General features: G+C 34.8%; 2 protein-coding genes and 1 pseudogene across 3 annotated transcripts in view; 1 reads left to right on the plus strand and 2 right to left on the minus strand.

Moving 5' to 3' along the window:
* Positions 1-341: 341 nt before the first annotated feature.
* LOC140799123 (transcription factor MYB2-like) lies at positions 342-2059 on the minus strand. The gene is made up of 3 exons (XM_073153274.1): positions 1773-2059; positions 1349-1478; positions 342-965 (listed from the first exon to the last, which is right to left on the minus strand). The coding sequence occupies exons 1-3, from the start codon at positions 1951-1953 to the stop codon at positions 503-505; spliced, it is 774 nt and encodes a 257-aa protein (XP_073009375.1). The 5' UTR covers positions 1954-2059; the 3' UTR covers positions 342-502.
* A 4999-nt stretch (positions 2060-7058) lies between these two features.
* On the minus strand, positions 7059-13619 carry LOC140798516 (T-complex protein 1 subunit beta-like; annotated as a pseudogene).
* A 2231-nt stretch (positions 13620-15850) lies between these two features.
* The window catches only part of LOC140798625 (E3 ubiquitin-protein ligase UPL6), a 33289-nt gene continuing 28301 nt past the window's right edge, over positions 15851-20838 (plus strand). The window contains exons 1-4 of one of the 2 annotated variants that reach the window (XM_073152554.1): positions 15851-16054; positions 16158-16317; positions 18291-18388; positions 18472-18599. In XM_073152554.1, coding sequence (XP_073008655.1) covers positions 16159-16317; positions 18291-18388; positions 18472-18599 — 385 coding nt within the window. In that variant the 5' untranslated portion in view covers positions 15851-16054; position 16158. The remainder of the gene's footprint in view (positions 16055-16157; positions 16318-18290; positions 18389-18471; positions 18600-20838) is intronic. The other variant, XM_073152556.1, reaches the window with a different exon arrangement.

Raw genomic sequence — 20838 nt, forward strand, 5'->3', positions numbered from 1 at the left:
TATATTTCAGTCTAAAATATAAAAGTCAACCAATGAAATTGATTACCATTTGAGGGAAATTTTAATCGGCTCAATTCTCCCGTCATAAATGAACTATTCAGTAATTTTTCTAATTCGCATATAGAATATTTAATGCCACATTCTATACGAAGAAAGATAAAATATTAAATTATTCACCATTTTATGAATAATAAAACAGCTGAATAATATAGCAATTTATATTCTATATAAACCATTAAACAGTCAACCAAGATAATAAACAAATATTCAGTGGAAACCCATTTTATCTTCTAAATTTGCATAAAATAGATGGATAAGTTCAACTATTCTGAGAGATATCAATGCAAAATCCAAATTTAAACACCATATTCTTTGGTACACTTCAAGATTACATTTTTAAACTACAATTCACCTCAAAATAAAAGGATTATAAAAAGGAAAATTAAAAAAAAAATAAAAGATCTAGAGAAATATAAGTTAGAAATTTCCTCTGTCAAGTCTATCATTGCATGCACCAACTATTCTCTATCCACAAATTCTCACCAAATTCCAACCCAATCCAACCTCCTTGCTCATACACCGACTCAGGCCACCCACCCAAATTCTGGGCCTCCTGAGCCAAATCCACGCCACAATGAACCTGACCACTTTGCATTGGGTCAGAGCTGATGCACTCCGAGATCGGACTCGACGAGAACTGAGTCACGATCGACTCCGGCGACAACCCCCCGGCGGCGGTCCAGCTCTCCACCGGGCACGGCGCGGCGGCCGGCGCCGTGCTGCCCGAAGCTGCCCGGATTCGTTCGACGAGTCTGGGTATCCAAACCTCCCTCATGGCAGCTCTAAACTTGTCGCTGTTGGCGTCGCAGTGGAGGCTCTTCGCGTATTTTTGCACTCTGGTCCTCCAGTAGTTTTTTATTTCGTTATCAGTCCTCCCGGGCAGGTGCTGCGCGATTCTCGACCACCTATCAATTATAATTAATTAGTTGAAAAATTCTTGCCCGGAAAGACTGGAGGAAGAAAGAAGATCCGTGTGAAACTCTTCTTTAGCATAATAGTAGTGCTCTTGTCTTTTTGAACCAATCCAATACTAAGTCATTAGATTTAGATCCAATCGTATAACTTAGTGGAGAACTAATTATATTTTTATATTATTTGTTTCAGATGCCGTGTGAAAAGATTTGCACCGAAATGTTACGTAAATCTGCTATGGATATTAATAGCGTAAGATAGTAGATAAAATAACATACGCAAATACAAAATTTAGAAGGGTGGGGTTATATATGCAAAAAAAAGAGAGGAAAAAACTCTAAAATAAATAAGATTAGGGGTTGAATTGTTAGATTACCGATTTCCCCAGCGCAGGTGGAGTTGAAGGATAAGGAGTTGTTCTTCGAGAGTAATGTTACCGCGTCTGAGATCTGGACGTAGGTAGTTGAGCCATCGAAGCCTGCAGCTCTTGCCGGATCGTTTCAGACCTGCTTAATTCCATGGAGTTGATAATAAGATATCTCCAGTTTGAATGAGATTAAAAAGAAATTAGATCAAAAGATTCAAGATAATAAACATAACACCAAGTTAATTAATGCCGGTTTTATATAAATACGTGCTTAATGTTCTCGGGGTTTAGAGTTTAAAGACATAGATTTTAATTTTTTTTCTATTTTCACTGTGACACTTGCTCTCTTATCCATGTTACTTAAACACGAACACTATGATGCAAAAGAGAGAAGGTAGAAGATAAGATCATAAGAGGAATTGCTTCTGCTTACCGGCGCTCCGGGCGAGCGAGTTCCACCGGCCTTCGCCGTGGCCGGCGATGAATTTTCTCAGCAGTAGGTCTTCCTCCAGAGTCCAAGGTCCTCTTTTGAGGTCCTTGTCTACTACTACTACTACTTCTTCTTCTTCTTCTTCTTCAACTGGTAGTCTTGCTGAGCTTCCATGGACTTCCATATCCTCACCTTATTAGTTTGGTGGTTGTCTATAGATTGAACTAATGACTTTATGTTGATAGATATAGAGGACAGAGAAAGAGAGAGGGAGAGAGAGAGAGAGGTGCAAGGCTTTAATGGAAAGAATGAGAAAAGAGACATGTGTATGATGTGTTATATAAGAGTTAGTACAAGATAAGTACATGATACTAATGGCATCATTTGAAAAAAGATCAAGTAGTTTAATAGGATTTTATGAATTTTGACTCCAATCCCATTTCCTGATATGATTTTTTTTTACTTATTCCACCTTTTTTTTTAATTGGCTTTTATGACTTGTGAGGGAGAAAATAATGTCTCTTCCATGGGTTGATTAGAAAAAAAATTAAGCTTTGAATTCCCCACTAACTTCAGACTGTTTCTAAAGGTCCACCCCATTTAACAAAAGGAAATTGGAACAGAGAAGCAAACAGCCTTGAATTGTATTTACTTGTAATATTCTCTGTAGAAGAACAGTACATTATTATTATTATTATTATTTATTAGCTAATTTATCTGAAAAGGAGTCAATGTGCAAATATGTGGAAATTTTGAAACTCTAACTCTCGGTTCGAATATCTTTACTATATGTACGTAGAAAGAGTATTTTATCGATGCTTAGTATTTATACGAGTGAAATCTTAATCTAGTTTAGTACTTTATGAAAATGTGTTACTATTTTTGAGAAATTACATTTTACTCCTCTTAGTTAAGTCCAATTTTTTTTAGAATACGTGTTATTTGTGTCATTATACCTCTTTGTGGTCTAGACCGAAGTGTAATTATTATTTTCTCAATTATATTTGAACAGATTATATGTCAAACTTGAAAGTACTCGTTATATGCAAAATTGTAAAGGATTGGATAACAAATATATAACAAATATATTGAATTAATGTATATTTTTGTATTTTATCATCTAATATTCAACTACTATTATTTCAGATGTGTTGGTAAATTTATCAAAAAATTTATAACTCTATATCTAATGAGTATCCGCAAAATTAACCTGTGAATTGGTCAAATGTGATTAAAAAAAATAACGGTTTCAGAGCAAATATATAAACCATAAGAGGATAAAATAACACGAATAAAATTATAGGAAGGTGAATTGAATTTACGCTTTGATGACAGGGGGTAAAATTTAAGTTATTCTTTTTTTCATTCTCGAAGAGAATGAAAATCTAATAGTTTTAGTTAAATTAATGTCAGTGAGATTAGAAATCAACTCGAGAATACTTATATAACATGAGCTATTTAATCATATAAGCACTACCCACATTGGGCAGGAACATGTTGCAAGGATTAAGAGGTTCCATCAATGGCAATTGTCAAAAATGGAGAGAAGAATAAAAGGGTTTCTGTCTGAGTTCTAAGTGTACAAATGTGTTCACTTTTTCTTAGGCAGTCTGGTCTTCCATTGGATCCTCTTTTTAGTTTAGTTGCTAGTGGGAGACAGTGAAAAAGATGAGAAGAAAAGAGGGGGAGAAAGTGTTGAATTTTATTAAGCCAAATCTTCTCCATTTGTTTAGTAGCAGCTGAGGTTTGAAAACTTTATATGTTTATATTGGTCCATTTGCTAGCTATGACTATAGGTTGGGTAATTAGAGTCTCATTCAAGAAAATTGAGTTAATGTTTTGCATGGAAAAAATATTACAATTTATACTTAAGCCAAAATTTAAGCTGTCTTTCTAGACTTTCATTTGTGTCACTTAATCATGCATAGTTCTAATTTATATAGAATTATCTAATAGATATTAATTTTTAAAAAATTACGCATATACCTTTAGAAAATTTCTCATTTGCTTGTATGTGTTTTTAAAGTTGATATTTGCATGGATATCATTCAAAATATCCTTATTTGCATAGAAACTCTCTTCTTTACTTTTCAAGTTAAGTATGAATAATTAACAAAATTTTAAAATAAGTTAAATTAATCCTAACATAATGACTTAAGTGTCAGACATTCGAACGTCGTTGGATTAGCGTTCGAACGCCGTTGGCCAAGTTGTAGTCTTGAGTTCGATTGTTAGAATGTTGAGTTGTGGCCTTTTGAAAGGCAAAACCCGAGAGCACAATGGGGTTGTGGCGTTTGAACGCCATGCTTAGCCGTTTTAATACCAAAATCCTAAAGCACTTATTCTCCAACAGGGTTGTGGTGTTCAAATTTCAAGCTATGACAATTTGAACACTAAAACGCGAGAGCCTTATTCTTTGACGGGGTTTTAGCGTTCGAACATCTAGCTATGATAATTCGAACGTCAAAATCTGAGAGTCTTATTCTTCGATGGGGCTTTAGTGTTCAAATATCATCTAGTGTCGTTCAATGCTACAACTCAAGACCATTACTATTAAAATAAAATTTTCAATGATAAGCTAGTTCGATCTATCAGACCCAGTGTCTCATGTGAGGTGATCTAATCGGGCTCGAATCACATCAAAACATGACTAGAGATGAAAAGGACTCCCATGAGAGGAGGAAAATAGTTGAATGCCTAATCAGGGCTTCTCCCCTATGTTTGGAGGCTTTTGCCTAAACTTCCTCTTTCTTTCTTGCTTCCCCATCTTTTTCCTCTTTCTCTCTCTTTTCTCCTCATCGACGTACTTATATCATCACCCTCGTGAAGGTCTCTATGAATCTCCATCGTAATTGAGCCTTATGGCCGCTTCCGCTGTGTCTTCGACTGTTAGATCTTGTCGGTCACAGGCTAAACTCAAGGGTCCCTCTTTTTAATATTATTAGGCTTGATGCTCTGCTCTGACGTTTATTTAGACTAAATTTGAAATTTATATCAAATAATAGTTGCTTTATCTCTTCTATTCTAATGTATATGACTGTCTTATTGTAACCTGAATGAACTAATCTTGTGCTTACATGCTTTCACTCAAAACAAAAAAGAAAAAAAAAAAGGTGCCTTCACCTAAATGAAACAACAACTACAATTTAAAGCACAAGTCAAATTCTAATCGGCAAGTGACCTTTGATTTGATATTTAGAACAATATCGTTTCTCAAATTGGAGCTTCTAACTTAGGATTAAAGCTCATTGGATAATGGAGAATTGGCCTTTAAATTATAAGTATCTGATCAAATGAAACATTTTTTAAGCTAACTCAAGAGAATTTGAGTACTAACTTTGTAAAATTTATGACAACCTAGACCCGAATTATGGCCCTGTTTCATGTAAACTCTCTTATTTATTTTTTATAATACTTTAACTCCCTCACCTATTTAATATTTCTTACACAGTGTTAACTACAAATATTAAATAAACATTTTTTTTCTCTAAAATAAAGTTAAATCAGTCTTGGAGCGTCTAAATTTGATAACATGATATGTCTTAATAAAAAAAATTAAATGGGCAGCTAATGAAATGATCATCTAAGAGGTTTTATATAGTTAAAATATCAATATACTTAGATGGTCGATATAAAAATGGGCAATAATAGTTCAGGAGGCTTAGTTCTAATTTAACCCATAATTTTTTATGTCTCATCTGGCAACGTTTCTTTAGGGAAGCAAGATCATCTTTGACTAAAGCTTTTTAAAAGTGGGAGTTCTTTTCTTCCAGTCTTAAAAAGTTTATTCCCTTCTTTTCCTGACTCAAATGATACTAAGAAAAAAAAAATATAGTGACATTAATAAAAGTAGATTCCAATCAAATGAAACGATTTGGTGCATGTCTCAACAAAATAAGAGATGCGAATGTATAAGTTTATGTTAAAAAAAGAGAGTAGAATCTGATGAAATAAGAAGAAGTATTATTGATTAAAAAGAGATTCCAGTATTAATTACTGGATGTGATGAATAAATTAGGATTTTTCTCTGGAATTTTCAGAATCAGTAACTTAATGCTATTAGTCCAAAGTTTCACTTCACTAATTTATAGCTAATCTTCTGGCTTCAATGTGCACCTGCATCTCAAACATTTAATGTAAATCGCTCAACTCAAAATCACTGATTTATTCAATCAAACATTAAACCAATTACTGGAACGTATACATCAACTATTTATGAATCGAGTTTTTGACTATTTTGTTGAGTCAACTGCAATCTCACACATGTCTAATTTAAAACTTAAATATGAGATTAGGTGATGAGTTTTTGACTGTTTTGTTGAGTCAACTGAAATTTTTATGTAAGTTGTCTTTTAATTGTTTGGTTTTTAACTCACTAGTCTCGAAATAAAATGGCTAACTCTTTCTTGTACAGAGTCACTTAAGCTTTATTAAGCTTTAACTAATATAGTAAGCTAACTAATTTAGATTTTAAGTTATGTGTGTCATTGAACAATTGTTTCTAAAGCTGTCGCAGTTAGTTAACAACATTATTGAGCCATCAACTAAACCAAGCCACTAAATAATTTTCTCGGTAATAATTATTTAAAGTTAGAATTAATTCTAAGACCTTCTTAGTTAAAAACTATTCTTGTAAATGCTCTTCCATTTGACTAATCTCGATTCAATCAAACTCATCCCGTACGAAAAAGCAAACAGTTCAATATATCTTACATGAAACCACATCAGAATCTGAAACATGTCCAAATTCTTGCCTACCTCTAGCTTACACCTACTTCAAAATTCCCGGCAAAAGGAAGGCGACTAAATTTAGAGTTGTATTACTATTCTTTCTTTGACGCACTTGGAGACCTCCTTAGTGTCAAATGAAATCATAAGACGGTGGTGAAAGATTAAAGAAAAAGAGGAAAAAAGAAGAGGAATTTCGTCAAAAAGGAATTCCCTTGACTCATCCATTCTCTGTGTCCCTCGTTTCAAGTTTGATTAATGAGGATATGATGTTCCATCTTCCATGTTGATGCTTCTTTGACTCAATAATCATGACAGTTTTAATGATCTTTTGACCAATAAATTAGCAACAGCTAGAAAGATTTTATGCTCTTTGACTCGTAGATTAATAAAGGAAGTTTCAAGTACACACCTCCTGTTTATTGATTACTAAACAATAATTAGTGCACAATGGATAAGTGAGTCATTTAATTTAGAAGGATTTTTTGGATAACGATGCCTCCATGGGTAAGAAAGGGTTTATCCAAGAATAAATACACCCTAGTTATTCACATTTGGGCATTTCTAACCAGAATGATAAAGATTTCCTTCCATTGACTATAGAATTGTTCCAGCATATACATGACACGAAACAAGTCTTTAACCGTCACACAAGTTATGCTCTCTATTAGTACACTCCTAAACTCACATTCATACATCATATAGTTTTCTAGGATTCTATCTTAGATTATGAAAGTGGAACAAGTCTGGCAAAATCTCCTCAAAAACCTATGGAAAATACATCTCCAAGCAAATGGGTCCCATGGAAAATTTGATCAGACATAAACAACCCTACATTCTATCCTCTCTTCTCCTTGGGGCGCATGTTATGATCTCGTCAACCCGCAGTATCATCATCTCAGCTGCCTCGGTTGCAGATAAGAGTATAGCTTGTTTAACTTTGAAGGACTCCGATATCCCTAGCTTCTCCATATCACCAATCTGTAGCAGCAATTTAAAGGTTATTCACAACATTAATAGGATGCTAGCTCTAATTATTGGAAATGGTTTCTCTGACTTACACCACCCGAAATGACATCAATTCCAGCATTGCTTTTCTCCTTATGATGCTCTGCACGAAGTTGAGAGATCAGATCAGCACTGTCAAGGCCAGCATTGTCAGCAATGATCATTGGAATCGCCTGGAGTGCACGGGAGAAGGCCTCAATTGCATGAGATTTCTTCCCAGGTGTCTTGCGGGCAAGATCATCTACCTCTCTTGCCATCACCATCTCAGGCCATCCACCACCAAGCAGCACTCGACTGTCATTCACCGTCTGAGACAGCACACACAAGGCATCATGCAAGGATCTTTCAGCTTCATCCAAGACATGTTCACTGAGAATCAGATAAACAAGAGTTAGCAAGAAAAACAACTAGAGTCGATGTCAGCTGAACTGAATGCTATTATGTTTACGAGATTTTACCTAGTACTATTACACCTTAGGAATGTTTAAATTGTTTTCTCAACTATTACAAAATGGGTATATAGTTTACACGGTTTTGGGTATATGCTAGCTAATCTGCCTCTTATGGCGGGGCAGATGTCAACCCAAAGTTATAGACTAAAACAGAGCAACAAGAAAGCATGGACAATAAACGTAAATAATTAATATTGCATTATAACTATATGGTTTCTCTTACCTGCAGAAAACATAACAAAGAAATAGGAGTCAACAGAATAAACAAACCAACTATTGAGAGATATTGGTGGAATAGAAACATAACAGTCACAACATATCACATAGTGCTTAAAAGGAGTTGTGCATGTGGGCCAAAAATTTAGCACAGTTGTAGGAAAACAACTTGACAGATATAGAACACTTACTAACAGTATAGGAGAATCTGCGACAGTGTCTAATAACCTTGCCAATGAATGAAATGCCTTAGGGGAAAGAATCCGACAATGGACCATAGGGACAACCACAACCAGTATTGTCGCATGCATGTCATTGTTGGTTGCCACTGCCTCCACCAACACCATAGAATAGGCCTCATCCCTCCACCCCCACATCAATATAACCACACTATCCAAGAGGAATATTTTTCAGGTTCTAGGTTCAATTTTTTCTCAGTGTTTCCATCAAGTCAACACAGGTAAACTGGATTACTTTGGAGTGTCTACGCATTATAGGTCTAGACAATTTACATTACATATATGGTCTAGACTATATGAACTTAAATAATTGACTTTCTTCCACAAGATTATAAGACCTCAAAATAGGAACAGAAAATGTCTGTTCTTTAATAGAGCATATCATAAGAATATGGGGGAAATCAACCCAACTTTTAAAGTGTATGATTAAAATCAGGAAAACCTTTCTGCAATCATTATATACTGGATTTACCTTGCCCCTCTTAGGACTATTGTACAAGCTTGACCCATTTCAACCCCAGAGAAATGTATCAGTTTGTCCTCGCCAATCATTATCTCCTCTATGAGCTTGCAGTGGCCAAGCTTAACAGATTCTGGATCATCAAAGGAGGATGCAATCTCACCACCAGTAACCAAAGCCAGTCTCTCTATTCCGTCAAAATCAGCATGCTCAATAGCAAGTATACTAGCCTCTGCAAACAGTTCCTCAGGGAAATTGTATATCAATTGACGGTTGACAAAACAGTTAATTCCATGAGCTATTATCTTTTGTACTTTCTCTCTCATTTTCTGCTTTTCAGCTGCTTCAATCTCTGCAACCTTGGCCATTGAATTAACACGAACACGAGCCCCATAAATCTTAACTTTGTCAGTGTCCATAGCAGTATTTGCAACCAAAATCTTCGCATTTTCAATGCGTTTTGGTTGTCCTATACCTATTTTCTTGTCAAGAATAAACCTGCACGGTAAACTATAATTGCTCATGATTCCGATGTATTGAAGCATCTATCAAGTAAAGATGCATTGCAATGATGTAAAAAATCACACCCTTCATCCAAAAATGAATCCTTGAGAGATCATCCTGCTTTCTTCAGAATCTGGATTGCCTCCAAGTTTGTGCTGCCCTGCACCAGTCAGATGACATTACCACTTACCAGAAAAGGAAAGCCTGAAAAAGTTTTGACTTACAAACTTTTATGAACAAAAGTAGCAAGTGACCAAAAAATGACATAACTGTTATGGTTCGGGTTGCAATCAAATTCAAGCGTAACACATTCAAGAGTATACACATAGCATTTAGCTAGAGTTCTGTGCAGATTATGGATTCTGAAGAAGCTTTCGGCACAAACACAGTTGACCTTCTCAATTGACAAATTAGTATATCTAGAAGGGACAATGATTTTCCCTTTGGCTCTGGCTCAATGAAGAACAACTCTTAACTCCTTCCATAGTCCCACAGTCAAGTTCTTCTGAAAGGAAAGAATATGATATTGTGCCATGCCCAAAGATGAACCAAACCACTTGCCTGCTAAGAGAAATACAATCGGATCTTGACCCTTGAAGTAGCTCGATATAATTCAAGCTTAACCTAATTGAGCACATCGAACAAATTATTTTTTCCCCCAAAGACCAGGGTCACAATAGCTTCATTCAGTTTGCCATTATCCCAATATTCTCAAAACTTCGATAGATAGATTTATGGAAAAGTAAATATTAAAGTATGACAAGGGGAGATCATAATGTTGAAAATTCAGCCTACAAATAAATAAATTGTTTTTTCATCCTTAATGTGACTTATTTTGATAATGAAAAAGTTCTATTTAAGAGCCCTTTCCTTTATATATTCTCATGTTTCTCTCTCTTGTTTCTTCCCCATGAATCTTCTCTTTGCTCCACTGAATTATTACAGATTTCATTGCTCAATGATACAGTCTGTCATTTACTTTTCATATTCCTAATCCAATCAATCCTTTATCATTTTTGTTCTCAAATTTCATCAGAACTAAATTTAAACCAGACCTCGGTTTGATAATTTTTCAGATCAACCTCTAATATTCTGAGGTTACACTTCTACTCTGCACCATGCGCTCCAACTATCTATATCTCTCCTAGTATATATTGGACAAAGTTGTGCATGTAACAAGAGACCAACTGAGTTAGTCTCTCTAGTATATATAACCAGAGAGGCGTTTATCTCTCTAGAATGCACCACACAAACATAAGAAGCAATTGATAAAACACTTTGATCTATAATGGGTTAACCGCTGCAAACATGATATTTTTCTCAGGCAAACAATTGACCAGGGATGAGAATGCCACAAAAGAAGCTATATTTCACTCTTTTAGTACCTTGAGCCTCAAAACAGCATCCACTGCTAGTTCAGCAAAGTATTCCTTGTCCTTGCAAGTATTTTTGAGCTCAAGGTTGTCATAGCAATATTCATCAGATCTGATCTAAACTTATCTGCATTGCCAAGTAAATAAAATATTACAGGAAATACAAGATATGCAAATAAATGAATAACATACTGAAAATATATTAGAAAGAAAAAAAATTGCAGATGTAAATTTATTTTGATGGCATGTAACTTAAATTTTTTCCATAGCAGAATGTGCAAAGTCACGGAATAAAGTCAGATACCCTCTTAGTGGGAACCTTGACTTTTTTTTCCTTCAAGAAGGCACCATCATGGACTTGCAGTTAGAGATGCTAACAGAGGAAAACTGATTGGAAATAATAGATATAAAGACAAACTGTTGTTTCTACAACAAAAAATAATAAATACCTGGATTTTGTTTATTGTCCATGGTCCTATTCAACAAAGCATTATGTGCATATTCTGCAGCCATCCTGTAGCCTAACACATAAGGAAAAATGAAACTAACCAAGATAAAAACTTCCAGGAAATAATCCACCAGACCACTATCAATTCTGTTACATATGAAAAAATGAACTATGAGCAGCAGCATAAAGGCATTGCGCAAATTTTAGGTCAACATCAGAAAATTAGGAACTCATCAGATAGGCAAATTACAGACGGAAAGGAAAAGAATCCAAAGGTAATAATAAATAATTTAGATGGTAATTAAGTCATCATTAATTTTCATGTGGTTCCTTTGCAACAGGAAATGAGGATAGTCTTATAGAATAGAATCCTAATTCATTTTGGACATACTAGACAGGCATGTTACACAAATAGATGAGACTGAAACATGAATTAAGAACCGTGTCTTGCAACTACTACTAATGCATTCATAAGATAACTTGTAAATACAAATCTCATGCCATGAGAGCTGCACAAAAAAAAAATGTATCTACATGAGGTACTGAGGAAGGCATGCACCTAAATTTGTCTCACCAAAATCAACCACACAGAACTACATATTAGAAGGAAAGAAGAAAATATTATATAAGCTAAGAAAATTTAAAAGCCCAAAAACTCAACTGAATGACATTTAGGGGACAGAAAGAGATAGATAAGATATCCCAAAGACCATTGTCTTCGACTTACACATTATCATCACACAAGCTAGATTTATTACCGTACACCTGCAGTTCTGCACTTACTAAAGAAAAACTATAGCAGGACACAGAATGCACTTCAGCAATTTGAGACATACCTGCAATAATGGTCATTGGATGAACCTTTGCATTAGTCAATTTTTCAGCTTCCCTAAGAAGCTCTCCAGCCAGAACAACAACAGAGGTTGTTCCATCACCAACTTCATCATCTTGAACTTTTGAGATATCTGAATTTTTAAATAAAGGGCTCACTGGATTACTGGGTAATCATGATACCAGTGTGAAATATAGTTCTCCATGTAACTACCAAAGGATTAGAAAATAGTGTTGTCAAAGAAAATTTGGCTTGTCATCAACATCCAATAGGAGGCAATTAAAGGATACCAATTAGGACCTTAGCAGCTGGGTTGTCAATATGAAGTGACTTCAAGATAGTGGCACCATCGTTGGTAACAGTAACTTTATGTCCTCTGCCAGTTGACTGTAGGATTTTATCCTGCAAACCAAATGTGTTGAATAGATTTACATTACGTGATTACCAAAGTCGATACTGTCTAACACAAGTTATTATTCTAAAGAGCCCACCATTCCTTTTGGTCCAAGAGTGGTCTTGACCAAATCAGAAATTGCCACTGCACCAACAAATGATGCCTGCACAGGGAAGTAAGCACCGAAGTGGTAACAATAAATATGTAGCACTAAGAAGAATACAGGTAAAGAGGTAAGACTTCAAACGGCCATTCGGTTTTCTCGCAGACAATCTGGCATTAAAAAATGTACTCTTCCTGAAAATGCATAAATGTATCTGTGAATGGAATGACAGGTATTAAGATCAATCTTCTTTTAGATGATCATGGATTGTGCAAATGCAGGCTTCTCTGTCTACTAATCAATGAGCAATAAGGTGAAGAGCACATTTGGCATCTTTGTCATCCCTTGAAAATGGCTTCTCCGCTCCAAGCGTAATACAGGTAAAGAACGACAAAGCATGCCCTAAACCAGAGACTTGCATGGATTAAGTTAGATCGTCATCCTTAAAGAGTTACAGTATTACGCTTCGATGAGTGACAGGAAAAGTACAGCTGTACAGTGCGACAGCAAAGATCGTGATCATGTACATTCTTGGACAGGATAGTTCTTCAAGAGAAAGATAAGCTTGAGCCACACTGTGAAATAAGTTCGGAAACAAACACAAAATTCTTGAAAACTTATTTCTCTCAGAATTTGCTGGATTTGGCACCACAATTACCACAAAAAGAGCCTTTTTTCTAGAATTAAACAAAGTGGAAATCTAGTCTCGCATCATCAATCTGACTACTTTTTCATTAATTTGAATACATTTACCTTATGATTACATTTCAGAAATTTTTTCTCTACCCACTGACATAATACTTATCAAGGAAGACAACGGCTATTCAAAATTGCTATAAAGAAGCATACCATCCTTGCCCGGTCCCCCTTCTCCTCCGTGGCGTCATCTTTGAATAGCCGTTCCACCTGAACACCAAATCTCTCGCAGACTCACACAAAGCACAAGAATAAAGGACCACGAAAACTATCACTATAGGGAATAAGATGAAAAATACCACCATTGGAGAGGATTCGAAATTCTTTAAGCTTAAGCACCTAGCAAATGCAGAGAGAGAGAAAAAAAACCGGATTAAATAGAATCTGGGGAGAGGATACGAGAGATGTCGACTACCGCTTTAACGGTGGTGTAATAAAACACTCTACAGACTTCTGCGACGGTGGTTCGGTCGAATCGGAGACGAACGGAGTCGTAACAACGGGTCGAATAATATCCGATCCGATCCGGTATCCAAAGTGGTAGGATATGGGTTGCAAATTCCTATCCGACCCGGATCCGGATTTAAATACACTTTCTGATATTTCCCGGGTCTCCTACTGTATAAAATTTAGTTGGGATTTGAATACGAATTCAAATATCTGTTTATCAACTAAATATATAAATTAAAGATTTATTAGTATTATAGATCATCAAACTTCCTAATTCTCTAATCTGTTTAATTATTATTTATTTAGCTCTTCATCCTTTTTAATTCACATTTAACTATCACATATAAATTTGAATAAATTCGAATGTCTGCTTTATAACAAATAAATTTAATAGTTATTAGGTATCTTCAAACTTTCTAACTCTCTATTATGTTTAATTAATCTAAATTATTTTTTATTTTCTTCCTCACAAAAAATAATTATTAACGTGTTTAAATTATGTGCATATAACACTTTAGTGTTTGGTCTAAAAATTATTATTTAAAAAATAGTTTAATAGTAAAAATTTACTAAGTATCAATTGGAATTATAGGATTTAAATGGTGACCTTCGAATTATCTTATTCTCAATTTATATATCTATTTATTTAAGATTTAATTAATATTCGATTAATATTTAACTTTATTTAAAATCTAACTAAATTTGTCTAAGGTCTGTATTGATTTGTATTCATATTTATTTAAGATATGAAATGTAATTAATTTATATATATAATCTCAATCCATTTAGTTCAAATATTTATTTAGAATAAACTAATTTTTTGTTTAATCTCTATCCAACCCCTTATTTCTCATAATAAATATCTAAAATGTCACAACTCATTATTGTTATTATCTTTTATATGGTGATTTTGTCAATTTGATACAATTCCTTTTAATATTTTGGCTAGAGTAACATCTTAACCTAGTTCCATAGTAATAAAGATGGATTGAGGTAGACAAATAAAATCGAGTTTCTCACCTATGACTTCTTTAAAATATTACTTATCAAAATAGGCTATACCCTAAATTTAATATTAATCTTAATTTATTTTTTATCACTTCAGATGTCATGTCATAAAATTATTAAAAAATATTAAAGTATTCAATAGTTTATGTTAAGAGAGAAGCACTAAATAGTTTAGTGTTTTATTAAAGAATACTTTATTCTTTCTATATAGTATGTTGAATATTCTATTGATTAAGTAAGTATATGAATTACTTAGCTGTTTAGTGTTTTTAAGATTAATAAAAATATTTAAATTATTATCTTTTATATGAATTGATGAACAATTTAATAAATTTTTTGGTGACTTATGACATTGTAGTTGGGCTGATTAAAAATATACTTGTTTGGTAAAAACTTTGGAGACTGAACTTTTTAAGAAGCTGTTTCAGTCAAAAACTCACAAAAATAAAATTATATTTTGACATATATTTTTTTAATAATGAATTATTTCATTGATAGGAAGTGAAAGTTAGACAAAAGTTGTCATTTTTAAAAGTAGGTGATTATTTTTTTTAAGAGAAGTGAAAATTTAACTATATCCCACTAAATATCAATGCTATTTGAATTCGAGTATTTACATCAATACGAGTCGTTTAACCAATTAATATCTATCCCGTTGGCTTAAAAATAAGTGATTTTAACTAATATAAATAAAAAAGTAAGCTATATTTTAGGGGCATTTATACTAAATTTTTTGAAATATTTAAAATAGTAAGATTAGACTTCTTTATGCATTTCTTATATAAATTATACATATTTAATTATAAAAAAAGTATATCTAATGTAGAAAATAGAGTCTACTTAATTTTGCTATTAACAAAACTTAAAAAAGAAATTTTGGTGAAAATGTTCAGATATTTTGCAATAAAGCTAATGACTATTTCAACCTTATTTAGAGAAATGAAGATAGAATAATAATAGTGAAAATGACCAAAGTATCTCAAGATGTGAAAATTAGTCCTTTCTTTTGCACCATTTATATCTCGGCCAGTCAAGAGCTTCCAAGTTAGCAAATGTAGGAGGTTTCTACAAACGACGCTGCAGACGATCTGCTCGCGTGGACCGACCGACGACGCGCACCACGTGGACTTTCGCTGGGTTTATATTTTTGGATGGACCCGAAAGTCCCAAGCCAATTCTTCGAATACCTGTTAGGTACTGCATTCTTCAGTCGCGAGAGCCATTTGATACCGCTTTCCTCTCTCCTAACCCCATTCTCGATTCTTCGGACTCTCTCTCTCTCTCTCTCTCCCATTTCGCAAAACCCTAACCATTCGAATCCAGTAGATCCGGCGCTGTCGATCGGTGGACGAGGTCGATTTCCCCGAATTCGAGGTTTGATTCGATTTCTTGATCGAGGACTCCGATCCTCGGAGTTCCTGGCGTCAAGTTTGATCTCTTTCGTATTTTTTTCGATAATTGTTGGTGGAATTTGAAGGATGTTCTTCTCGGGGGATGCGTCCGCTCGGAAACGTGTGGACCTCGGGGGCCGGAGCTCGAAGGAGAGGGACCGGCAGATGCTGCTGGATCAGACGCGGCTCGAGAGGAAGCGCCGGCTAGGGTTACGGCAACAGACCTCGGCAGCCATTAAGATCCAGGTCAGTATGTGATGGCGTCTTGTGTGGTCTCTATTTCTAAATTTTGATAGGTTAGGTTAGTTGAATTGCTATTTTAAGTTGAATTCTAGGTTGATTCTGCGAGTTGGTAGACGTTTTGTGGAAACACTAAGATGACAACTTGCTTTCTTGGTTACGGAAGGCTAGTAACTTAATAGTTGATTCTCTGAAAAAAGGGATATTCTTAGCAAATGATGTACGTTCGGTTGACCTGATGGTTAAATGGATGGGATAAATAGTTTTTTTTTAATTTATTTATAAGATTGACAGAAGGGCGAAATTGCCCTCCTTCAACTTTTTCTCTGTTTGTGGTTAAATTGCCATCAATGGCTTTTCTTTCCTCTGACTATTTTGAGTATGATACCTTAGCCCAATAGGATGGTAGAATTTGTTTCATAGTTCTTAACGGCTACCAGTGTCACAGCCTGTAAAACACCTGTTCAAAGAAAGTGTGGAAGCTGGATGACAAGAAGGTCATGGGAGGTATTCGAGATAGATGTTCAAAATTTGCATTGTTAAAATCCATCTGGTGCCTAAAATAGCCCTTACAATTCCAGTTCAGTTCCTTCTTTGCGTCGGGGTTTCTAAGTTGCTAAATACATAGAGAAAACACAATAACTGCTCAGTTGGCTCCTAAAATTGAGTGCTTACGAGCCTATGGAAGAAATATAATCTGGACACTCTTCCAGCTGAATAGTCTGCATCTAGTTTGATTCCTATCAATTATGTTTGTTTATCTGGATTAGATTAAATTTCTCTACAACTTGTTTCAGCTAACATAATTCCTAATATTTGAATGATTTTTGGAACATAATATAAAATATCTTGGTTGTATGGGGTTGATAGCCTTACCCTTCTGTATAAAATTCATAGATCAGAAGTTCAGGGGTTATTGTGTGTTCTACAGTTTTACTAACCAGTTGAAGTTGTGTTCTTGCTTTGCAATACATTCCAAAGTCTATTGTGTAGTTTGTACTGAAAAATGATATGTTTGTATTTAGTATTTACTCTTTCATACATGAGCACAGTGTCTTGTTGCCTGCCATTGTTCCTCAGAGAAAGAAAAAGTGAGAGAATTAAGAAGAAAGGCAGACAATGTTATTATGTTGTTGAAACCTATTGAAGTTTTCTGAAAATGAAATGAAGCTGACTGTACACTGGTTGAACGATATGTATACCATTTCATCTATTTCCTGCTGACTTGCTACCAGAACTTAATTTGCCAGATTCAACTGAAAAAATGAAAGCTAATAGTATTAGTGGGTCATGTTGGAATTTAGCTCACTAAAATTGATACAAGACTAAGGGCATTAGGATTTGGAATTCTTTTTACCAGTTAAGTTGCCCTTAAGTCTTATAATTCAGAAGCACACCTAGACATATGAGCTATTCTATGGATCTAGTTGGTTTATCTGACTTATAGTCTTGGTTTAGGTAGGTTTTATTTTGCAAGTCTTGAGCACTATCTAATGTGTAATTCTGGATTTTTTTAAATTTGTGTTTGATACTTTGATACATAATACTACTTTGTAACCTTGGTTTCTCCTGCTATTTGTGCAAAAACTGCTGAATTATTGAGTAATCAGCTGCATTTTGGAAATTATCTGCTGGGGACTTTAACAGAGGGTGTGGGATTATAAGGAATATATATGAGGCTCTAGGGACAAGTTTCTGCATGTCCATACTTAAGTCTGGTCCTTCTTATCACCATTTTCAGCATTACTTGGCTGGCCAGGCTTTTTTTGTCCATGCTTATATTTAGTGCTACAGGTTGCAGCAAACTTGACAAATTTTTCTTTGTTTCATCAATGATCATATATTCATTGAGGTTCCTTTGATTGGATGCTCGTAAACAAATTTTCTATTACACTTGAAAATATTCACGCAGACCAAATATTTACCTATTTTTCCCTTGTATCTCTGAAATATGAAAGTTGACTAATTATAAGCTGCAGAAATGCTTCAGAGGGAGGAAGGTTGTTGAAATGGAACGCTCTAAGGTCCGGGAGCAATTTTACCTTACCTTTGGGAACCATTGCCAATGGGTAGATAGGTAGGGGATTCTCCGAACTTATATAGTTAGATTTTATTTTGCCAATTTAGAACTTTAGCTAATCAATTTGCTGTCTAAATCAGGCATTGCTTCGGCTCTAATTCAGAGTTTCTCCGTCAATTGCTTTTCTTCTTCAATGTGAGCAACACCAATGATGTTAGTTTCCTTACATTGACATGCAACTTGCTTCTACAGTATGTTCGAGAAAGTGGTATGTTCGACAGATCCATCCTTATCTACATTATGTTCGATTTAAATGCTTTTTTTTTCTTAACAAACAGGTTGCAGCCCTTGTTTCATTGAAACTTAAAAACATGGTAAACTTCCCCCAAGATAACCACAACAAAAACATTTAGAAATCACAAAACACAGTAGGTGGACCACACAAGGTCCTAAAGTATCCACCTTCCATTACAGATGGCATCACCCCTCCTTCAAACAGCTATAAACTATCGCAGTATTCTCCAAGACACAAAACATCAAACATCACAAAAATAACTTGATAACAAAATTTAGATGATGTAGAATGCATCATCTAGCACCCCTGTCCATTCTCCTCCAACTCCACGATCACCTTGGTTCCTTAGGTCAAGTGTCAAGCTTTCTTCATGACTTTCTCTCCCTGGAACCTTGCCCAGCAGAGGAATAAGGTAGTGATCTTATGCAAAAAGGCTTAAGAAGTTTGTATGCAACTATTAAAGATCCTGTTGTTTCTTTCCAGCCACAAGCTCCACAGAAAAGCACTAAACCATATAAACCACCATTTTTTCTTATCTTCTCCTTGATGAAGATTTGCCGAAACCAATCTTTTACATGTTTAATATGCTCCTTTATACCCCGAAATTCTTTTTGTTTGCCTCAACAACTGACTTCCAAATTTACATCTTAAGAACATATGATCCACCAATTCATCATGATTGTAGAAAACACAAGATGAACTACATGTCCGCATTCTTTTCAGCAAATTGTCTCTGGTTAACACCTTATTGTTGCAAATCAACCAAATGAAAGCTCTGACTTTTAAAGGAATTTTCAGTTGCTAATATTAGCTAAATCTTTAGTGAGCCTACCTCCATTATTTAGGAATTTATATAAGGACTTCATAGTAGAGATTCTATTTTTTTCAAACCCCCAAATCATTTCTATTAGTCCCTGGAGCACAATTCTCAGATACAAAATTTATCAACTGTTGTTCTTCTCATAGCAATTGTTTAGACATCATTAGGCAGCAGTGCAAATTCCAATTCTCTCTATTCTTCATCCCAAACAATACTAAACAATTGAGAGAATCTCGTAGCCAGAGAAAATTCAATAACCAAAATATTTTTTCAAAACTTAATTCTCTTCCCATTGTGTACTTGAACATTAACTCAGCGACCCCCCCCCCTCCAGAAAGGGGATACTCAGCCAGAATTAGTAAGTAGTAAGCTTAAAAGAGTGAATTTTTACTTTTCAGTAGTATCGTTGCATTACAATAAAAGCCCACATTTGATTTTTAGAATTTAATAACCTCCACCACCATTTGGTTGATAATGACATATTAAGTTCTTGCAGATTACAATCCCCATGCCACCATATTCTTTTTTCATGCACACTCTATCCCAATTAGCTAAAGGATAACCTTTCTTTTCCTCAGTAGTGCGATGCCAAAGAAAGTCCCTGCTTAATTTATCAATTTTCTTACACACCCAGATATGCATATTGGTAAAGGACATAGTATAAAGGAACTGCACTCAGTACTAAATTTATAAGAGTAATGACCACCCAAAGACAATAATTTTTTTTCACCTTGGGAGTCTTTTCTCTACTTTCCTAATCATAGGTATCCAATCGTTCTTCCTCAGCTTCCTCTCATGTAGAGGAATACCTAGATACCTTATAGGTAACTCCTCCACTTTGCAGTTCAGCAAGGCAGTCCGTTCATTCTTTTTTTTCTTTATTTTTTTCCAAGTAAACCAATGAACTCTTTTCAAAGTTAATCTTCAGACCTGATACAGCTTCAATGCCATAAAGCAAGAACTTCAAAATCATAACTTCTCTACTATCAGCCTTCACAAATAATAAAGCATCATCAACATATTGAAGGTTGATAATACCCTTCTTACTAACATCAGTTTCCAACCCAGTAATCAAACCATACTGTTTGGCCTTACTTAACATTCTATTCAATACCCTTCTTACTAACATTCTTTCCTTTCCTATTTCTTTCAAATCTGGTGGTATTGAAATCACCACCAAGCAGCCAATAATTTTCACCCCAAATTTTAATAGCTTTTAAGTTCCTCGTAAAGCGTTTCTTTCTCCTTCCAAACCCACTTGATCTAGCTATCTCTGTTGCAAACACTAACATAAATAGCATGGGTTCCTTTACTCCAATCCAACACAACAAGTTTCTCATCATTAACACCAATGAGAACTCCTCCCGAGGCACCAGCAGAAGATAAATAAGA

The sequence above is a fragment of the Typha latifolia genome, chromosome 12 (assembly GCF_019914945.1).
Source record: "Typha latifolia isolate L0001 chromosome 12, TyphaL0001v2, whole genome shotgun sequence".
NCBI lineage: Eukaryota > Viridiplantae > Streptophyta > Magnoliopsida > Poales > Typhaceae > Typha > Typha latifolia.